General features: G+C 38.2%; 1 protein-coding gene across 7 annotated transcripts in view; it reads left to right on the top strand.

The window, feature by feature from the left end:
• Positions 1–20,245, top strand: part of Nfyc (nuclear transcription factor Y subunit gamma) — a 60,649-nt gene that overhangs the window by 19,499 nt on the left and 20,905 nt on the right. For all 7 annotated transcript variants that reach the window (XM_074080461.1, XM_074080462.1, XM_020172762.2 and 4 more), the window contains exon 2: positions 14,630–14,742. In XM_074080461.1, the coding sequence (XP_073936562.1) occupies positions 14,638–14,742 (105 nt within the window). In that variant the 5' untranslated portion in view covers positions 14,630–14,637. The remainder of the gene's footprint in view (positions 1–14,629; positions 14,743–20,245) is intronic.

Genomic DNA, 20,245 nt, shown 5'->3' with positions numbered 1-20,245 from the left:
ACATACTTAGTTTACAGCCCTTAGAGCACTGTGAGGAAGTTTAAAATAAGTAGTAATATAAAGGGCTTGGAATTGTACCTGGCACATAACTGCAAAATGGGTGTTAGCAGTCATCATCATTTTTATTACATGAAGGTGACAAGGGCCTGAACAGAGATAGTGGCAGTAAGAAGAAATGTCAGGAGATGGGCACTGTTGGACAGTTTTTAAAGAATTTAGCAGAGGAGAAAGAGGTCCAGGAGATTCCAAGCCTGGGTGACTGGTAGACAGAAACAGAAAAGTTAAAAAGAGCAGGTTTGAACAAAGAAGATAAATTTGAGTTTGGACTCGGGGACTTTCAATTTGAGGTAGCTTTCCAGTTGGAAATGCCCAGCAGGATTGGAGCTTTGGAGAAGTACCAAAAGTGGTAATGTATATTTGGAATTTTAACTCAGAGATTATAGTTGAACCTGGGGGATGGATAGGAGAGAATTAAAGAGAATAGTCAGAAAAAAGGCTCCATGTCGAAGATGGAAACACAAAAAACGGTTATCCTCTATAGTCAAGAAATCCAGAAACAAAGCATGGTAGAGTCCTTTAGGTCAGTGTTGTCTAAGCCCTTTTGATTGTACACCCCTATTATCTGGGCAAGTCACATGTAAAAGTAGTTTTATTTATTTTTTGGTGGTACTAGACATTGAACTCAGGGCCACATGCTTGCTAGGTAGGGACTCTACCACTTGAGCCATGCCACCAGCCCTTTTTGCTTTGGTTATTTTTGAGATAGAGACTTCCTGTTGCTCTGATTTGCCTGGATCGTCATTCTATTTGTGGTTCCCCATGTAGTTGGAATGACAGGTACACATCACTGCATACAGCTATTGGTTGAGATGGGGTCTCAACTTTTTTGCTAGGGCTGACCTCGAACTGCAATACTTCCAGTCTCCACCTCCTGAATAGCTAGGAATATAGGCTTGAATCACTGCACCTAGTTAGTATTCTTTACTTTCAAAAGTTACTTGTTGGGCTGGAGGTGTAGCTCAAGCAGTAGAGTGCCTAGCAAGTGTGAAACCCCAGTGCCACCAAAGAAAAAAAAAAAGAGAGTTGTTCAGTTTTAAGTGTTAGTTTAGTTAAAACTAGAGGCTATATCTATAACCCTCCCGTATCCAGGCATACCCACCAAGGGAAAAGTGTTATTGTTAGTCCATGTCTTCCTCAGAATACTTTTGAGTAACGTGTGTATGATACGTGATATTGAGCAAAGGGATCAGTTTCAGCTCATGAATCAAATATGTAAGTAACTAATATTAATGTTTCTCTGCATGCCTTGATACGTACAAGATTAGAAATACTACCCTAGAATCTGGTAGCCTTCACTTGTTCTGGAGATGTACAGATACATCCTTGAGATCTTATTCAGCAGTTCCTTGAGATTGTGTGTGTGTGTTGCGTGTACACATCTCCATCCAGTGCAAAGATTAGATTTCTGAGTTGCATTGGACATTACTGATGTTAGCTTTGTAAAGTCTCAATGCTTGAGGTCAACCAAAATTATATGTGTAGGAATTTGGCGGTGCTTGCTTAGCAAGTGATTTATAGGCACATGATCCCCGTAACACCAGTGAGCAGCATATACAATTACCAGGAATGGGATCAGCCTCATCTGTAGGATTTAGCTGAATTTTTTTCAATATAAGGCACCTGTATTTAGTTTCTAGGCTACATATGTTGTAATTATCCTCAATCTAAAAATAAAGGCAATAAGAAACTTTTCACTAGAGAAATAGTGGTAAATTTCCAGCCATCTCACTGGGTTATTTATATCTGAACTCCATCATTTTTTTCTCTCCTGGTAATTGTCCAAATGGCCACTACCCTTGGAGGTAGCTACAGTATGTAATGTTTATATGAAGCACAGCACTTTACAACTAATGAGTTGATTTTATAGTCATTTTCTTATTTGATATTTAGCTAATATAGGTCGGACAGATTATCCCCTTTTTTGAGGATGGGAGAAAAGGAGTCAGCCTACTGAAACAAGCCTGTGTTCTTTGCACTGTATCTTGTTACTGTAGTGAAAAACAGTCTGTGGTTTTGTCTGTCTTATGGACTAATTTCTCCTCTCAGCTTTCCTTTTTCTGTGATTTCTCCTCCCTCAAATGATATACATTAGAAAGAAAAAAAAATAATACTTTCCTAGAGTTCTCACAGACTTACGAGTTCACTTACCATGTTATAGAAGCAAATATATAGTCAAATTGAATTATTTTAAAGTTTTTGTCAAAAAGTTACCATAGCCACTTTGCAGAACAAAGGAGCGTACAAATAGATATTATTGACATTGCCAATGATTCAGAAATGGTTTTTGTGAATCCTAAATTCACTATGGTCAAATAGTTAAATGACTTCCAAAATAGATAATATGGTTAGAATTGCCTTAGGATTTCTGTTATGTTCCTTAGCTATGCATATGCACACTTTTAACATGTTGTTAGAAAGTTCCCAAATTTGGGTTCTTGGCTTGAACCATGGAGCTTAGTTCTTTTAGATGAGTCATGGTGTTCTTAATCTGTTGCTTTAGATTTCCTAGCTGTGGTTGATAATCCCTTTTGAAGTAGTTAGTACAAAGGAAATCTGATTTCTTGGAATGATGGCTGCATAATTAAGATAACACTGTCACCATGTTCACAGTGTAGCAAGTTATAATTTTGAAACACTGCATAGAATTTAGCCTGATGACTCTTCCTGTAAGTGTGGAGTTATGGAGACATATCCTACAAGGGGATTGGGCCAGGGCCATTTATTCTAAACTATCATGAAAGCTTGCCAACTACTCCAGAAAGTGAACTGGGTCTATGGGCCCTTTCCATCGCTGTTAATGGTTGGTAATCTGATGGCCTAGTCCCACTCCTTAGAGGAAACTGCAGTTTACCAGGCTGGGAAACTTTTGACCTCTTGTTCAAGTTTTCTACCTTAAAATGTGTAAGAATCTGGCATCTTGGCATTTTAGAGTCCTCTTCCCCCCCCCCCCAACAAGGTAAAAGACTTAGTAGATTTATGTTTTAGGCGGAGAAAACCCATAGATTCTTAAGGTTTTGGTTCTCTATTGAATTGTAGTTCTAAGAGGAGGAGAACAGTCAGTGAAAGAGCACAGAACTGACTGAGAATCAGGGGACATGGGTTCAAATTCCAGTTCTGGCATATACTTCACCTGTGGCCTTGGCCAGGTCCTTTAGTCTTCCTTAGATTAAGTATTTGTCAGATGGGAAGATTTGTACCTATGCTGATTATCATGGGTGTTTGTAGTGAGAAAAAAAAAATGAGATAATGTAAAGTTACTTTAAAAAGTGTAAACTACAAACAGATGTTAGGATTTAATGTCACTATCTCTGTGGCTTTGCATGGACATTGGAAGTTTAGGGTTTGGTTGGTTTGATAGATTTATGTCATTTATTTCCTCCCTTCCTCCTTTCCTTAGCAAAGGGCAGAATTCACCATGTGTCTGTGAGTCAGCAGAATCCATACACCCAATCAGTACAGCCAAGCTCATATTAACATTCTTATAAGACCCTCCAGGTTTTTTAATTGAGAATTTTCTGCCTACCCGTAGTTTTTAGACTGATTAACTTGCCAGAACAATCTTCCATTTTCCAGTGAAGCCAGTGATTATTGTCTATGTTTGTGCTACCTTTTCTAAAGTAGAATAGTCTTTCTGACTTTTTTTATTCTGACTCTTCCATTATATGGCACAAAGATTGCTGTACAGCCGAACACAAGTACTTCAGAAGGAATCTCCTCATGTGCAGATTTCAAAGAAAAGAACTGAGAGTGAGGCCAAGGATACTTGAAGTCTTAAAATAGTTCTTTAGTAGTTTGTGTTTGGTCATTCAGTAGATGTTCATTGAACCCTCTGTATGTGCAAGTCATGTTTGCCTTGAGGAAATGCCAGAAACAAAAAGACAGTTATGTAAGAAATGGGGAGAAAGGAGTGTGGAAATTTTTAGGCTTAAAAATATATCCAAACAACAATAATAACGACACAAACAAGTCTGAAAATGCTACTTACAGAAATAAATTTGATTGTGTGCCAGAAATGGTTTTCTTGGGGAGAGAAAAAAATTTAGCTGACACTAGTTAGTGAATGTGTATATTTAATTTAATTTCCTGTATCATAAAGACAGGCTTCTTGCCAGTGCTGTCTTAGGAAATCCTTAAACTTTGGTTGTAATCCATGAGCTAGTCTCAAAAGTTACTGCTTTCCAGAATGTTGCCTTTACTCCTGGGTCTTAGATAGAGATGGAGCCCCTCAAACTCTCTTCAGAGCTCAGAACAGGTGGTGGGGCCAGGTAGAGTAGGGAGCTGCCTAGACTCCATGTTTTGATTCCTTCACAAGATGAAACAGCCATATACTCCTAGCTTGTAAAAGTCTGAAGTGTTGAAAAAGACATGTTCTAAGAATTTAAATGTTTTTGGATTAGTCTGAAAGGAAAACCTGCATAGGTGTATTGATCATTGATGTTCCTAGGGATTTAAATTTGAACCATTCCTAGTTATTTGCAGCTTTAGTTCTTTGCATATTTGGAACTAGAAAATTCATTCTAAATTTAGTGGTTTAAAAGGTTTTTAAAAATTATTTCATATTTATAAAAGAGATGGAAGAAGATCTTCATCTATTTTGAATTGTATTTCCATGCATTCGAAACTTGGCTCTTTTTTCTTTCTTTAACTTTTGTCATTTTTATATTTACTTACATGTGTATACATTGTTTAGCCTCCCCCTCCTCCCTTCATAGACTAGCCATGCCTGTAATCCTATCTACTCAGGAGGCAGAGATAGGAGGATCATGGTTCAAAGCCAGCCTGGGGAAATAGTTCTTGAGACCCTATCTTGGAAAACCCTTCACAAAAATAGGGCTTGTGGAGTGGCTCAAGGTGAAGGCCCTGAGTTCAAGCCCCAGTACCACCAAAAAAAAAAAAGTGGTCTAGCTGAGAGAGAAATCAGTTGATTGAGTCACTGCTACAATACCTTAAAGGGAGTTGTTGGTCTTTAGTTTGATACCATTCCTGGGACTATTTGGGCCAGGAGAAGGTAGGTGTCTTGCACAGCTCTGAGCAGTGATGATGGTATAATGTCATCTGACATTTGTATTGAAGCTCAGTGGTTTTCAAGGCTTTCTAATTCTTTTTCCCCATTTGTTGGTTGCAGTTGATGAATAGTGGCCCTAAGAAGAAGTTAAGTCAGTTGCTGAAGATCATAAACATCTGGTATACTAATAAGAACTCCCAGGTCCAATACATTTTGTTTTACCCAGCAGGTGCTGCTGACATATCTAGAGAAATGAGAAGGGGAAGGGCAAAAGAAAAGGGTTGACTGAGCATGGAGAGACAGAGACAGTGGTGGCTTGTGCCTATAATCCCAGCACAGCATCACTTGAGCCCATGAGTTCAAGACCACCCTGGGCAACATATGCCATCTGTAGAAGGGAGGAGGGGGAGAGAGAGAGAAAGAAAAAGAAATGAAAGATAGTTGTATGATAGGAGATAGTGCCAATGGCATTTCATCTGCTATGATTGTCACAGGGATTTTGGTAGTTAAGTGGATAAAAATGATCATTTGGGGACTGGAGAAATGGCTCAAGCTGTAAAAGCACCTGCCTAGCAAGGGTGAGGCCCTGAGTTTAAACCCCAGTATACCGCAAAAAAAAAAAAAAAAAAAAAAAAATCATTTGGGGTAAGGATTCAAGTTAGTGCTCCAAGCTGAGGCTGCTCATTTCTCTGAACAGTTTAAGTAAACATATACCTAAAACTGCAAAAAGTGATAATAAGCAAGCTATTCTAAATGACAAGCAGAATTTTAGAGCGTTTTCATTCTTACTGTACTAGTTACTATATTGTGATCTTAAGCAAGTGACAAAGTATCCAATCTTTAGCCTTATGGGTAAAATTAGAATGATAATGATAAGATTATCACTGAGATAAGTGAAGAACAGTTAAAGGTAATGTATGTGGCAAGTAGTTTGTAAAACTGGTAAGTTGTCATCTTTGAAACTTTTTTTTTAGAATCACACTTCTTGTTTCTGGACACCCAAGCACAGGATCCTGCCAGAAACCTGGCAAGAGGTTGTTTGTAAATCTCAGAAGGGACCCAGGAAGCGAAATGGGTCTTTGTTCTAGAATACAGTTTCACTTAGGCCATTGGCTCTATTTCTATCTCCAGCTCATGTCAGAATTCCCTTTTGGTCTCAGGGCATGAAAAACCAGTTACTCTACATTCTTCCTGCAAGAATTTATTGAATAAATTTAGCTAGAGGGTCAAAAGAGATTAAGATTGATTTCTGTGGGGTGTAGGAGTATGGGGTTTGAACTCAGGGCCTTTTAAGCTGGAACTCTACAACTTGTTAGCAACACCTCAGGCTTTTTTGTTTTTGTTTTTTTGAACAGGATCTCACATTTTTCCCCACATAGATGGGATGTCAGATACATGCCACTACTGTGCATCATTATTGAGATTGGATCTCACTAACATTTTGCCCATGCAGGTCGTGAAATACCATCCTCCCAATCTGCGCTTCTTGAGTAGATGTGATTACAGGTTTAAGACACCACACCTGGCCCCATCTTACTCTTAAATAAAGGCTGAGTAGGTGAGGGAGATGCCAACCACATAACATCTGTGATCCAAACAAGCTTTTCAACCTCTAGTGCTAAGTTTCTCCATAAGTAGACATGGGATAAATGAAACACCTAACAAGGTTTTAAGTATTATCTGACCCTTTTTCTTTAAGGAGCCAGATCATATTTTAGGCTTTGTAGGTCATATGGTTTCTATTGTAAACTCAGCCACAGAGAACGTAAACAAAGGAGGGTTGCTGTTCTTCCAGGAAAATTTCATTTACAAGAACAGATGCAGTGCCTCATTTGTTTTCTGGGTTGAAGTTGTTAGGCTCATGCTTTGGCATACTTGACTCAATATTTGGTTCTCTTACACCATCCTACAAAATACTGGTAATATTTCATTGCTGTCATAATTGCAGGGATGGTTTAAATTTGAGCATTCATGAAGGAATAAAAAAAAGTATGAAGCAAGATGCACAAAATTTAAAATGTTGTGTCTGTGCGTATCACTTGTACCAGTTTTGTGCCTTTATTTTTCCCATTATACCACAACTGTATTGTTTCAGAGATTGTATTTTAATAGAGAGCAAACAGAAACATGTTTTTGAAGAAAAAGTGACTCTTGCCAGTTTAAAAGTATGTCTTTGTGAGCAGATCTTTGAGAACAGTGTGCTGCCATTTCCAACCCCTCATCTTTTGGGAAGGATGCTTCTCCAGTAGGCACTTTGAACAGCAGCTTCATGGAACTAAAGGCAGACACACCCTTAAGAGGTTGAACTTGACATTACTCAGAGTTGGGGAAATAAGACTTGTAGTGGGGACTATGGAATAGTCTGCCAGGGGAGTATGACCAGGTGGTACCCAGCTATGTGAGGGTTCAGAATATAAGTAGTAAGATTTTTTTCCCTAGGCTTGGTGCTTTTCTTGCTTAAGTAGAAGCCTTAGATGAGCTTAAATAAAGACTGTTGAACCCTCTTCTTTCTAGTTATCTTTGCCTTCTCTTGGATTCATTTGTATATTACATCATGAACTAATGAAGTATGTAGGACTTTCCACCAGACCACTGGAGACCCCTTTGACATAAGTGTTCAGTATACATTGCTTTAGGAATAGCTTAGTGGAGTGACTTGCCTAAGGGCACCAGCTAATTGGCAGCAGTCCAGTACACAGACATAGGTTTCTTAATTTCCAAAGCAGTATTATTTTTTTCTTTCTGAAATTGTTAGTTTGAGGGCTAGAGGAATGGTTCAAGTGGTCAAGAATTTGCCTAGCAATTGAAAGACTTTGAGTTCAAACCCCAGTACAGCCAGTATATAAATAAGTAAATAAATAAAAAAGAAAGAAAAGAAAAAGAGAGGAAGAAAAAGAAAATGAATTTGTTGGTTTGAGATTGGCTGCGTTATGGAGAAGTTGAGGCTTATGATTTTTAGCCATTGTTATTGATAGTGGCATATGTTCAGCTGTATAAACCTGAGAACCAAATTGTTGGTGGAATTGTTTTGAATGTCTCAGTTCTCAAATTTAGTTTCTACTTTTCTTTGTAGATTGAAAGAATATCTAAAATAGCAAGTGCAAATTAGCTTAAATCCCCCCTTCTTCCTTATCCATCTGTTCATTCACATTTTCACATTCTTCCTTTCTCTTTACTGCTCATTCATTTTAAATGTAACAGTTTTAAAATACAACAATTGTAGCTGATTCAAGTGAAGAACTAATAACTTCACTGGGTACTTAAGCAATATTGGAACAAAAAATGCTTGTAACCATGGACTTGAAAAACATCACAATGCAAGTAAAAAAGGAAGTGAAAAACATAGGTGCTCTACGCATAGGAAGATGTTTGTTGGGATATGTTGAGTTATGCACACACCAGAATAATTGGAGACACCATGGCCCAAAACACCTAAGGCTTGCAGCTTTGTAAGTTGGACTGGGGAACATTTAGAGGGAATGGTAGTACCAACTGTTAAGATTGCTTCTGAGTACTGGGCTAAGATTAATTTGTTTCCATTTAATAGCAAGAGCTGATATTTTTAGGTAAAACTTCGCTGCCCCAAATTAGGTCAACTCTAATACTTTAATAGGAAACAACATTGGTTAAGAATTGGGTGTTTTGTTTTATTTTGTTTGTGTAGCCTAGGCTGGCCTCAAACTTACAATCTTTCTGGCTCTACCTCCCAAGTGCTGGGATTATAGATATGTACTACTTTGCTCAGCAAAAAAAAAAAGGGACTTTAAGGAAGTTTCTTTGAATAGTTGTGCTGTTAGGATTTTTGATATTATCTCCCAGCAGCATCTGTTTGGTCTTAGTTACTTCAAAGAGCTATATTGTAGGTTTAGGCATATTATAAAAGGGTATGGAGAATGAGGTAGATGCCAGATAATAGGGAGATAAAAATAAAGGTATAGTTTTGGAAGCCAGGTTAAAACTTATAGTAAAGAATTAAATTCTTTGTTATTTTATGAGACTTTTTGTTTTGTTTGAAGTCCTGTTCCATGCCCAGACTTATCACTAAGGGAAGATTTGGTGAGCATAGTACTCTCTTTCTCTTGAGAAAGAGCTTGAAAGACCTCAAGAAAATCCCTTCCTTTCTTTCCTCTCTCTTTTTCTCCCTTTTTTTTTTTTTTACAGTGCTGGGGATTGAACCCAGATTCCCACACATATGCTAGCAAGTGCTCTACCGTCGTGCCACATCTCCAGCTTCCCAAGAGAATCTTACAAGAGGAACTCTGCTTTTGGGATGTTTTGAAAACTGCATAGGTCTCTTTCTTTCTTCAAGAATGGTAAAAGAGGTCCAGGTGCAGTGGGTCACATCTTTAATCCCAGGTGCTTGGGAGGTGGCAATTGCAGTTTGAAGTGAGCAAAAAAAAAAAAAAAAAAAAAAAGTTAGATAGTATCTCAAAGAATAAGCCAGGGCTGGTGGAGTGGCTTAAGTGGTAGAGCACCTGCCTAGCAAGCTCGAGGCCCTGAGTTCAAACGTCAATACCGCCAAAAAAATAAATATAAGAACAAGCCAGATATGGTGGTACATGTCTGTAACCGCAGCTACTTGGAAGGCAGAGGGATTGTGGTCCTAGACTGACCCTGAACAAAAGTGAGACCCTATCTAAAAAAATAACTAAAAACAAAAAGGGCTGGAGTGTTTGCTAGGCAAACACTAGGCCCTGAGTTTAAACCCCAGTACCATCAAAAAGGAAGTAGAAGATAAAAAAAAAAAAAAAGATAAAGAGCCATGGGTGATATTAAGAGTTGTAGCTAGAATGGCCACTCTCAAGTTGTCTCATTGAACCATCAAGATTTTCTTGTTGCTGATGTATAGCTAGACAGAGGTATTTGCCCTCTATCTTCTAGTTACCCATTGCAATTAATTTTTCAGACTTTGCTCATCTATCTTGGTTAGCTTTTTGAAGAGGCTCTGACTTGCAAAAGATTTATGGTTGGGAATGGCACACACCCCATGTTGCCAGCCTTTTAGTCTGACTTGCAACTTCCAAGACCTTTTTGGATGAGTGTGTGGTTCTTTCTGTCATCCCTTTTATTTAAGTCCACTTTAGGTGCATTTCTAATTTTAGTCCTTCTTGCTTAAAGGATTGGAGAGAGCATTTTATTTGGAAAATAAATTCTTAGAATAGCTTGTATAGCCACTTCTTTTGGTTGTTCAGGCAATCCCAGTAGGTTTCTTTCAGGGTCAAGCTTTCCAAGCTGCCGGTTTTCTCAGAGAGACCATCTCCAATGACTTTCTTGCCCTTCACTCAGGAGTAGTTATCAGACATGTGCTAGATGGCTATGAGGGATCCAGAGATGAATCATACTCAGGTTCCCCTATTAAGGAGTTTGTATACCAGGAGGGGGAAATGATACTTATATAAACAATGATCATACCAGGTAATGTGTGAGGCCAGAAAGCTGCAGATCAAGGTCTCTGAAGGTTCACGAGGAGACACTTCCAGATGAAGGTATTTAGAGAACACTTTGTAGAGAGAGATATTAATTAAGTTAGGCATTGGAGAAACAGCCTTTTTATGATGGACTTTAATTCTTCCCTTTCTAGCTTTAGAAAGTAAACTTTTAAAAAACAGATAATTTAAAACCAGATAAATTAATAGATACTGGAGTATCTATTACTAGAGTTGAGATTATGTCTAGTAACACTGTTGAATACTTCAGGCAGTCTTATGCAAGTATTTATAAAGTAATTAATGAACATGGATGATAAATTACATATTAATAATATATTAAATCTGGGAAATTCTATGTTGCATATTTCATAAGAGTGATTTAAGTTAATGTGCTGGGTCTTAAGACAGGTTTGTTTGGTTTTTCCTACCCCCAGTACTGGGGTTTGTGAATTCAGGACCTTGTGTTTGCTACCACTTGAGCCATGCCCCCAATCCTTTTTTGCTTTAGTTATTTTTCAGGAAGGTTCTTACATTTTTGCCCAGGATGGGCCTGGGAACCTGATTCTCCCATCTATGGCCTCCCACATAACTGAGATTATAGGTCTGAGCCACCTCACGTAGCCAAGACAGTTTTGTCTTTGTCAGCTTTTATCCAGTGATAAGACAGTGACTTAGCATGGAATGAAAAGAATCCTGGAATAATAATTCTCTTAATTCTTTTTTTTGAGATAGTATTTTACTCTGTAGACTTTGCTGGCCTCAAACTCGAGATCTTCTTATAGCCTCTCAAGTGCTGGGATTAGGAACATTTATTTCACTTCTAACTTTTAAGTATGCTTTTTCTCATTACTCAGATGAACCATGCACATTTTTCCATGGGCTGTAGATACTATAAATAGGTACTTCTGTAGCAAAATCAATTCAATCACCTTTTTTGTATTGATCACTAAAACAAGAGGTGATGGTTAACTAAGTTTGCTTCATATTTTTTAATATTTTGGAGGGGTTGGCCAGCGAAATTAGTTTGTGTTTACAGTTAGGCCTTATTACTTTAATGTTAAGTCATGCCTCAGTAAGGCAATATTGAAAACACTAGTTTTGTTTTTCAGAAAATATGTTGCTTGAGATATGATCTTTTTTTTTTTTGTGGTGCTGGAATTTGAACTCAGGGCTTTCAACTTTTAGACAGGTGCTCTACTGCTTGAGCCCACACAATCAGACCACATCCTGGCCTGATTTTTAAAGCTCCATGCAAAGAATGGATCTGCCTTAGGGAAAGCATTTTGGATAAAAATACTCGTCTTTTCAAAGAATTTACAGTAACAACTTATGTCCTTTACAGAGATATTACTAATCATTTCTGCAAAGATGCTAGAAGAATGCTACAAATCTTTTCTCTTTTTCCTAGTGAGAGGAATAGGAAGAGTGCTTTTGTCTTTTTAAGTTGGTATTTGTAAAAAGAGGTTGCTGAATGGAAAAATCATAAAGGCTGTGTCAAAATCCAAAGCTCAGATGGAGCTTGTAAATTTAACTTAATCTAAAGAAGATCAGCCAGAGCTGCCCAAAGAAGGAAAAGAATGCCTTACCAAGAAGCCAGCTTCCCAGTATTAGAAAGGCAGGCGCTCAAATTTAAGTTGAATGTTCACTTAGAATAGAGTTGTGGGCTTGGTGCAGAGGTTAAAGAGAAGCTGTGAGCCCCATATGGAGGGGTTGGCTTGGATGTCTCCTGGGTCTTATTTTTGGTCCCTAACTTCTGATGCATTAAAACATGAGGGACATTGTTATTAGCTTGTATTTTTTGTCTTTATTCACCTGTGATTTTCTAATGCAGATAGTCTTCTAAAGTTAAAAACTTAACCTTTGATACATTTTCAGTTCCAAAACTATTTAATAATTTTTTGTTTTGCTCACAACTCCCACTACAACAGTGCCTGGCTTTGAGCCAGCCAAAGATTCATTCATGATCTGTTGACTACAGATGTTTGGTGATTGCTCATGCCAGCACATCCATGGCTGGGGAAGTTTGAAATTTGAAAGCAGACTGCACAGATAGTTATTAAAAGTGCTTCTTGAATTATGTGCCTTTGTTGTGTATTAAGGGGAGATAAGAGGACAGCTAAAACTTGTTACCAAACTTCTAAATCTCATAGACATTTGCACTCCAGCTAACCCTACTCATCATTAGTAAGTGTCCCAAAGATGTCACATTGAAACAGTGCATCTTCCTCCTTTGACAGTATTTACGGCAGATTGTGTTAAGATAACGCCTATCCACAGATCCATGCAATGAAACGTTAGGTTCTTTTTTGAGCTTTTTAAATTTTTTTTTGATTTATCACATCAGTGGTAAGAGGATTCTAGAGTTTTTTCATAGTTATTTATAGTTTTTTTTGTTTTGTTTTGTTTGCGGTACTAGAGTTTGAACTCAGGGCCTTACACTTGCTAGGCAGACATTCTTCCACTTGAGCCACTCCACCAACCCCTCTAGAAAGATTTTTTTAATTTGTCCATTTAAAAAAAGGTTAAATTGAGTCTTACTCTTTTTCTCTCACTCTCACCACATATATACCTTATAGGAAGCTAGCAATAAAAATAAGTTAAATTTTTCTAGATTGCATTTTTTTTAATGTTCTAAATGCATCTAAACTAGTTATATAGGCCATATACATGTGGTGGTAAGTGAAAATGTCATGGGAGCTGAATTGAGGGGCTCTCACTGGGTTTTTTAGGATTCAAGATTTTACCTAGTCATTTCCAGCTGTGATTCAACTCATCCCTTTAACTCCCTCCAGAAACTCCACGATCATACTGCTTCTCAGATACTTAAAGCATTCCTGTTGATGTGGAACTGTTTCTAGGCCTCCAGCACCAGAAATTGGCTCCAAATCTTTTCCCATTACGTCATCACCCACTAATGTCATTACAGCAGAGAGAAATCTGCTTTGAAGATTACATGCCTGTTTTTCTTCCATTTCTTTCTTCATTTTCTTTGGACAAAATTGGGGGCATTCAGGGTGGTATGGCCATAGATCTTCATTTTCTTTAGAAGGAAAAAAAATTAGAGACCACTTAGACAATCCCAGACAAATACTTAAGAGTGAATGGAATATCCTTGAAGTCCAAACCTAGGCTTATCAGCTCTCATTCCTCTCTACTGGTGGAGAGAGATCTGCCCAACATGTATCTACATGAAGCCTAGAAAGTTACATGTTTCTTCATGTGACACCTGGCTTTGGTGCTTTCTTTCACCCCTCAGAATTAGTTCTAAATGACTTACATAGCTCTTGTCTACGGAATGTTAACCTTTTCAAATAATTCTCCGGGATAGAAGACTTAGATCACTAACTCTTTGTGTTCAATTAAACTGTCTCTTGCATTTCACTGTTTGCCAGGTAAGCATTTAAGCTAACTGGAGAGTTTTTGTTGTTGCTTGTTTGTTGTTTACTTTCCCTCTGTAAATCTTTTATAATAGTACAATACTATTTATGATGACAGCCAGTGTGGGGATCTGTTCCATCTTGCCTCCTTTGTCACGAAGAAGTTGACCAAATGTAGCTTCTTACCTTTTTCTCTGTATCCTAAGTTTAACTCCCCATATCTGTAAAGCTTCTAATTGTTGGTGTGCTGTGTTTGGCTTTGTGCCAAAGCAGGATTCAGCCTAGGAAAGAATTGGGAAGTATGCTGTTTCAGTTTAGAGACTTAAAACTATTCACACAATTATTGGTTAATGCTGTTATGTCATTTGAAACAGATTTACCTGAGATTAGAAGGAATAATCACCATCAATAGCTCCAGAGAAGTGGGGTCAGTGTCTAAAACAAAAGAAACGTAGTTCCTTTTTTTGTTTTTTTTAAAGACTTCGGGTTTATATTAATCACTTGAGACCTTTTAATGTATTGGCTGTAAGTTATGCCATGGAGTATGAGAAGCCATGGATAGCTTAAAAGCTTTGGAGGGAATGACATTGAAAATTACGAGCTAGACTAGGGCAAAAAATGCTTTCTCCACCCCCACAGGAAGACTGAAAAGTTGAATAAATTAGTGAAAACATCCACAAAGAAAGCTAAATGACTAACGAGGAGGACATAAAGTCTGACTGTTATTTCTAACATGTCTCATTTCTCTATGTTTTCAGTTGTTGAAATGTCCACAGAAGGAGGGTTTGGTGGTACTAGCAGCAGTGATGCCCAGCAAAGCCTCCAATCCTTCTGGCCTCGTGTCATGGAAGAAATCCGGAATTTAACAGTGGTAAGGAAGAATGAGAAACTTCTAAAGATGATTAACAAAAACTTAAGACTAAAACATTTTTAATTCAAACACATTATAAAGGCATAGTTTATTTCTGTGTATGTGCAAATGGAAATATAATTTACCCAAAGTGAGGTAGCTATAAGGGTATGCTTTATAGCTTGTTGGCTTTCTGTAGGCATGTGGATATGTATTAGATACTTTAACTTGGAGGTAGTCTAAAAGACATGTGAGGCATGTCTTTTAGAGAATGGAGAATAGCAAAGATTACTTTCTTGTAGTAGGAATAGCTCATTTCTTAGGCCTAATTTAATGGCCCTGCAAGAGTTCTATAATTTGGTGGACTATTGAGCAATTTCTTCACCAACAAATCTACTGTGAGCCAGGCACTCTTTCCAGGTGTTAAAAAACACACTTAGAGTCAGGTGCCATGGCTCATGCCTGTAATCCTAGCTACTTGGGAGGCTGAGATCAGGGAGAATCAAGGTTTGAGGCCAGTCCAGGCCAACAGTTAGTGTTACCCCATCTCCAAAATAACCAGAGGAAAATGGATTGGAGGCGTGGCTCAAGCGGTAGAGCACCTGGTTTGTAAGTATGAAGCCCTGAGTTCAAACCCCAGTCCCACCAAAACAAACAAACAAAAATAAAACACACACTTAGCCTGATGTGGTAGCACACACTTGTAATCCCAATATTTGGGAAGCTAAGGCAGGTAGATCAGAAGTCTAAGGCCAACCAGAGCTGCATAGCAAATCCCTGTCTCAAAAAAAACAAAACAACACTCACACACAAAGAGACAGAGACATACTTGGATTAGAGTTTCTAATAGCAGCCTTATTTATGTTTTTGACCAGATAGTTCTTTGTTGTGAGGGGTTTGTCCTGTGTATTGTTGGATGTTTAGCAGCATCCCTGGCCTCTATTCACTGTCTAGCTTACAATTTAGTAATTATAACCAGAGTCGTTTAGTCATTAAATATTTACTAAGTACTTACTGACCCTGGGCATAGTGATGAGTTCCAAAGCAGTAAAAGTCAAAGTGCTGTAGGAGCACAGAAGTCATAGTGCTTGTTTCTCTCTGGTTGAGTTAGGGAAGGCTTTAAGTAAAGGCATCATGTTTGTTGGGTCTTGAAACGTGAGTGAGCATTCACCAGATGGATAGGATGGGAGAGTATATCCTGGGCAGCAAGAAAAGTATGTGCAAAGGTTTGCAGGCCTCCAAGCCTTGTATTTAGAGAAACAGCACAAGTTCAGAGTGGTAGAGGTTGGGATTAGGAGTACAATATGTGGCATGAGAATGTAGCATAAGGTGAGGCAGTTTAGAACCAAAGTATTTTCAGAATACAGTGTAGTGTCCTCAGTGAAGTGTGTTCCATTTGGTGTCATCTTAACAAATACTTGTGACATTCCTGCCTTAGCGCTATTAGCATACTGGCAGGGCAGACACTGGATTTCTTCCTAATGTAGAGCTAATACTGCAATTCTCAAGTTTAGTGGCCTTCTTCCTCTGATAAAACAAAATCAATTTATTTGTTCAGTCAACACATGCTTATTTTTCACCTACTTTGACTGTGCTGGATTTTGTAGACCAGACTAGATCATTGTACTTGTGGAACATGTATTTTCATGAGATAGACTGTAAATAAGTAATAAATGAAACTAACTTTTCACTGTGATGAATGCCCATTGACTTTAGTGGTAATTCATATTTTACATGTACCCCTGGGTGGTATTTTTTATATGAAGTTTTCAGCAGATGAACTTGGTCTTTCCAGAGTGACCTTTGTGAAAAGTTCTTGTTTCTCTTCAGCAGTCTCAAAATGGTAGTTATCTGTACTAACTCAGCTAGAAGAGAGAAGGGAGGGAACAGTGAGATTATAGTTAAAGTGGGTGTTTTGCTCACATTGTGGGAAGATAATCTAATGGCTTAGTTTACTGGGTTTATGTGCTGGATTCAACCTGGCATAAAACTAGCACCCTTCTGGGATGTAGTAGGATTAGGTCAGTGCAGCAAATCTGTCCTTTAGCTTCAGAGCAGAAACTAAGTCCAGAATCGGGTAGGTGGCCAGAGAACTCTGGAGGTTAAGCACAACACTTAACTGTTTCTGTGTTTTGTTGGACTCTTTTTTTTTTTTTTTTAATGGTTTAAAAAAAATTATGGAAGTTACTACTGTAACCATTTTTAAATGTTTAGTTCAGTAGTGTTAAGTATATTCACATTGTTGTGAAACACATCTTCAGAACCTTTTCATTTTACAGAACTGAAACTATACTCATTAAACAGCTCCCCTTTCCTCAGCCCTTGGTAGTCGCCATCTTGCTTTCTCTTTCTGTGAATTTGACAACTTCAGCTACCTCATGTAAGTGGAATCATACAGTATTTGTCTTTTTGTGACTGGCTTATTTCCCTTAGCATAATGTCTTCAGAATTCATCTATGTTGTAGATGTAACAGTATTTCCTTACTTTTTAAGGCTGAGTAATATCCCCTTTATGTGTCTACACCACATTTTCTTTATCTAGTCATCTGTCAATGGACAATTGGTTGCTTCCACCTACTGCCTATTAAGAATGTACATGGATATTCATATATTTCTTTGAGACCCTGGGCTTTGAGTTTTAACCTATTTGGTTTTCCTTTTAAGTTGGATTGCAGACAAAGCAGATTGTGGTGTTGACCAAATGTTAGTATTTAGACATCTAGTCTGTCAGAGATTTAAAGAGTCGATTACTTCAAAGATTCTGTTTTGGTTCTGGTTTCGTGGGTGAAGAGAAAGAAGCTAAGAAGGCAGTTGTTTTTAATCATTCTTCTGTTGGTGACTTAATTAAAATCTTCCTTCTGTATCCTCTTAAAAGATTCCTAGACTGCTCATGCTATGGCATTTTCTGCTTGGAAGAATGGCTGGCATGCAGCAGCTGCACAATAGAAGTTTGAATGAATCAAACTCCTCCACTTCAGACTTAGTCCAAAGCAACACCACTTCCAAGTTTCAGTAAGAATGTGATCCAGTAAGGTTGGAGTGATTTGCTGGGTGCTGATGGCTCACACCTATAATTCTGGATACTCAGGAGGCAGAGATCAGGAGGATCATGGTTTGAAGCCAGCCCTGGCAAGTAGTTCATGAGACTCTGTCTGAGAAATATCCAACACAAAACAGGGCTGGCAGAGTGATTCAAATGGTAGAGCGCCTGCCTAGCAAATGAGAGGCTCTGAGTTCAAGCTCTTATAAAGTTTGAGTTGATTTTTTTTTTCTCTTTTATAAGATTCTTATTTTTCTTTGTGCTCAGGACTCTGACTACAGTACATGAAGGTGTCAGCCTCTCTGATTGTACCTTTGCCTGTGCAACATGGCCACACATCTTAATAGTCTGTACCTTTCCAGAACTCAGACGTTCTTAAAATCAGACTTCTTCAGATATGTCAGAACACTTTAGGTCAACATTCAAATGTTTAACAGATTTTTAACAATCCATTATGCTTAAACTCACAAGAATACTCCAAGTCTCTTCTAAGACTGGGGACACAGAGATTGTTTCAAAAGCGAGTAATTTAAGTTTGCCACCTGATATATTTTGTGTTGGACACCCTGGCCCCCAGTTGTTTTGGTCTGAGTCCCATGAAAGCAGTTTATCTCTTATTTCAGCATAACCACCGTGTTCTGTTGTTCTTAAAATCTCTAATTGTCATAAATCCAGGTATGAACTGGGATCCAAGTTGAGTAAAAAGCATACCAAAGTGACTGTACCACAGTGATTAAATAAAATACTTTATGTCCCTGTTTAGCAAAGCTCTAGGAACAAGAAGTAATGGATTTTATTTATTTATTTGTAGTGCTGGAGATCAAACTTAGCGCCTTACGCTATGTATCTGACTGGCCTTGAACTCACTATGTAGCAAGGAACTCTTGATCTTCCAGCCTCTGCCTCCCAAGTGCTGGGATTACAGGCATGTACCAGCATGCCTGGCACCAATAGCAGACTTCTTGACATTAAGTTTTACCCCTCTGGCCTTCTTTGGGAGTGGGGAAGAGAAAGTTAACAGTCTTTTTTTGCGGTGGGGGGTGATGATACTGAATCTTGAAAAGAAAAATCTAATCCTCCCCTAACTTCTTGACGTGGGCAACATGTCACTGAATTGAAAACCAATGTGGTGAGCCTCGGCTTACTGGTAGTGGAGTGGCTTCCCTCCTCAAAAGCTTACAATGAACCCTTACATGTGACTGAAAAGCCATGATAGGATTATACAAAACCAGGATATCGATAGCAATAACGAACCCCCACGCACACATCTCAGGAGCCGCTTTTCACTGGAGACATGGCTCTGTAAGCGTGCCTGCCTAGCAAGCACAAGACCTCAAGTTCAAACATCAGTACTGCTGATAGGTAGATAGGCAAATACATGAAAGAAAAAGCTGTGATTTCAAGATCCACTTTTCACATACTTCCCCTTGAAATCTCAACGTTTGGGGATCGTAAAAAAAGTTTCTCTCAAAAGAAAGAGTTTGGGAGGAGACCGTTTTATAAATTTCTCCCTGTTTTACATCTAATCAGCTTTGGGCTTTGGTTAAGTAATCATGGACCAATCTTGTGTAAATTATGTTAAACAATGGATTCAAAATGACAGTGCACTTGCAAGAGAATGAACTCTTGTGGTCATAATCTTGATCTGTATGTATTATCTCGAAAGGCTTTCCAAAGAAATTGCCATCCCTTGTCTTCTCTGGTATTTCAGGGTAGCATCTTGTGTGATGTGCCACACAAGAAAGAAGACAAAGGATTGATTTCTGTGATTAAACATTTTTAAAAATCCTTTCAGAGTCTGACCCCAGTGTAGCTTCCTCTTTCTTCCTGATCCCTTTCATACTCAGGTCATATATTTAAAACTTCAGGAGGCCATGTTTTTGTGTCTCTTTGTTTCTGTGTTCATTGTTTCTCTTCATTCTCAGCATCAGAGTCTTGATGCCATCCCCCTTGTGACACATTCCCAACTCCTTTCCCTCCAGCCTTACATTTCCACCTGGTTATTCCCTTCTTTGTGTCCCTGTGGGATTTTATACCCTTCCTCCCCTCTAGTGTAAGATGGAGATTATAATGTTTAAGCTCCTCAAAGGTAGGAGTAGGTTTGCATCTTTCATACATTCACAATTGGTTGGCTTGCATGGATAAGAAAATGAAAGAGGAGGAGAAAAATAAGAATAGAGAGAATATGCTCTGCTGTCTCCATTTGGTGAAATTTTAGTAAATTGAACTTCTAAACCTCTGCCACTCTGGGGTTAATTTTAATAGCGCCTTCATGGAAAATGTTACCTAATTTGGAAAAGGAAAAGGATAATATGAAAAAATTGATATTTAAAATTCATAACCTAATGATAACCAAACAGCTTGTTGGTTTGCATAGAGAAATTAGATATCTTGGTGTACATTTATCCTAATAGATGCTCTTCCTTTTGTAATCATAAAATAGATTCTGGAATATTTTTCCAGAATGTTGCCTTTGACATATAT

This window comes from Castor canadensis, chromosome 7 (assembly GCF_047511655.1).
Source record: "Castor canadensis chromosome 7, mCasCan1.hap1v2, whole genome shotgun sequence".
NCBI classification, from domain to species: domain Eukaryota; kingdom Metazoa; phylum Chordata; class Mammalia; order Rodentia; family Castoridae; genus Castor; species Castor canadensis.
Note: the sequence above shows the minus strand (reverse complement) of the source record. Positions and strands in the feature narration are given on the sequence as shown.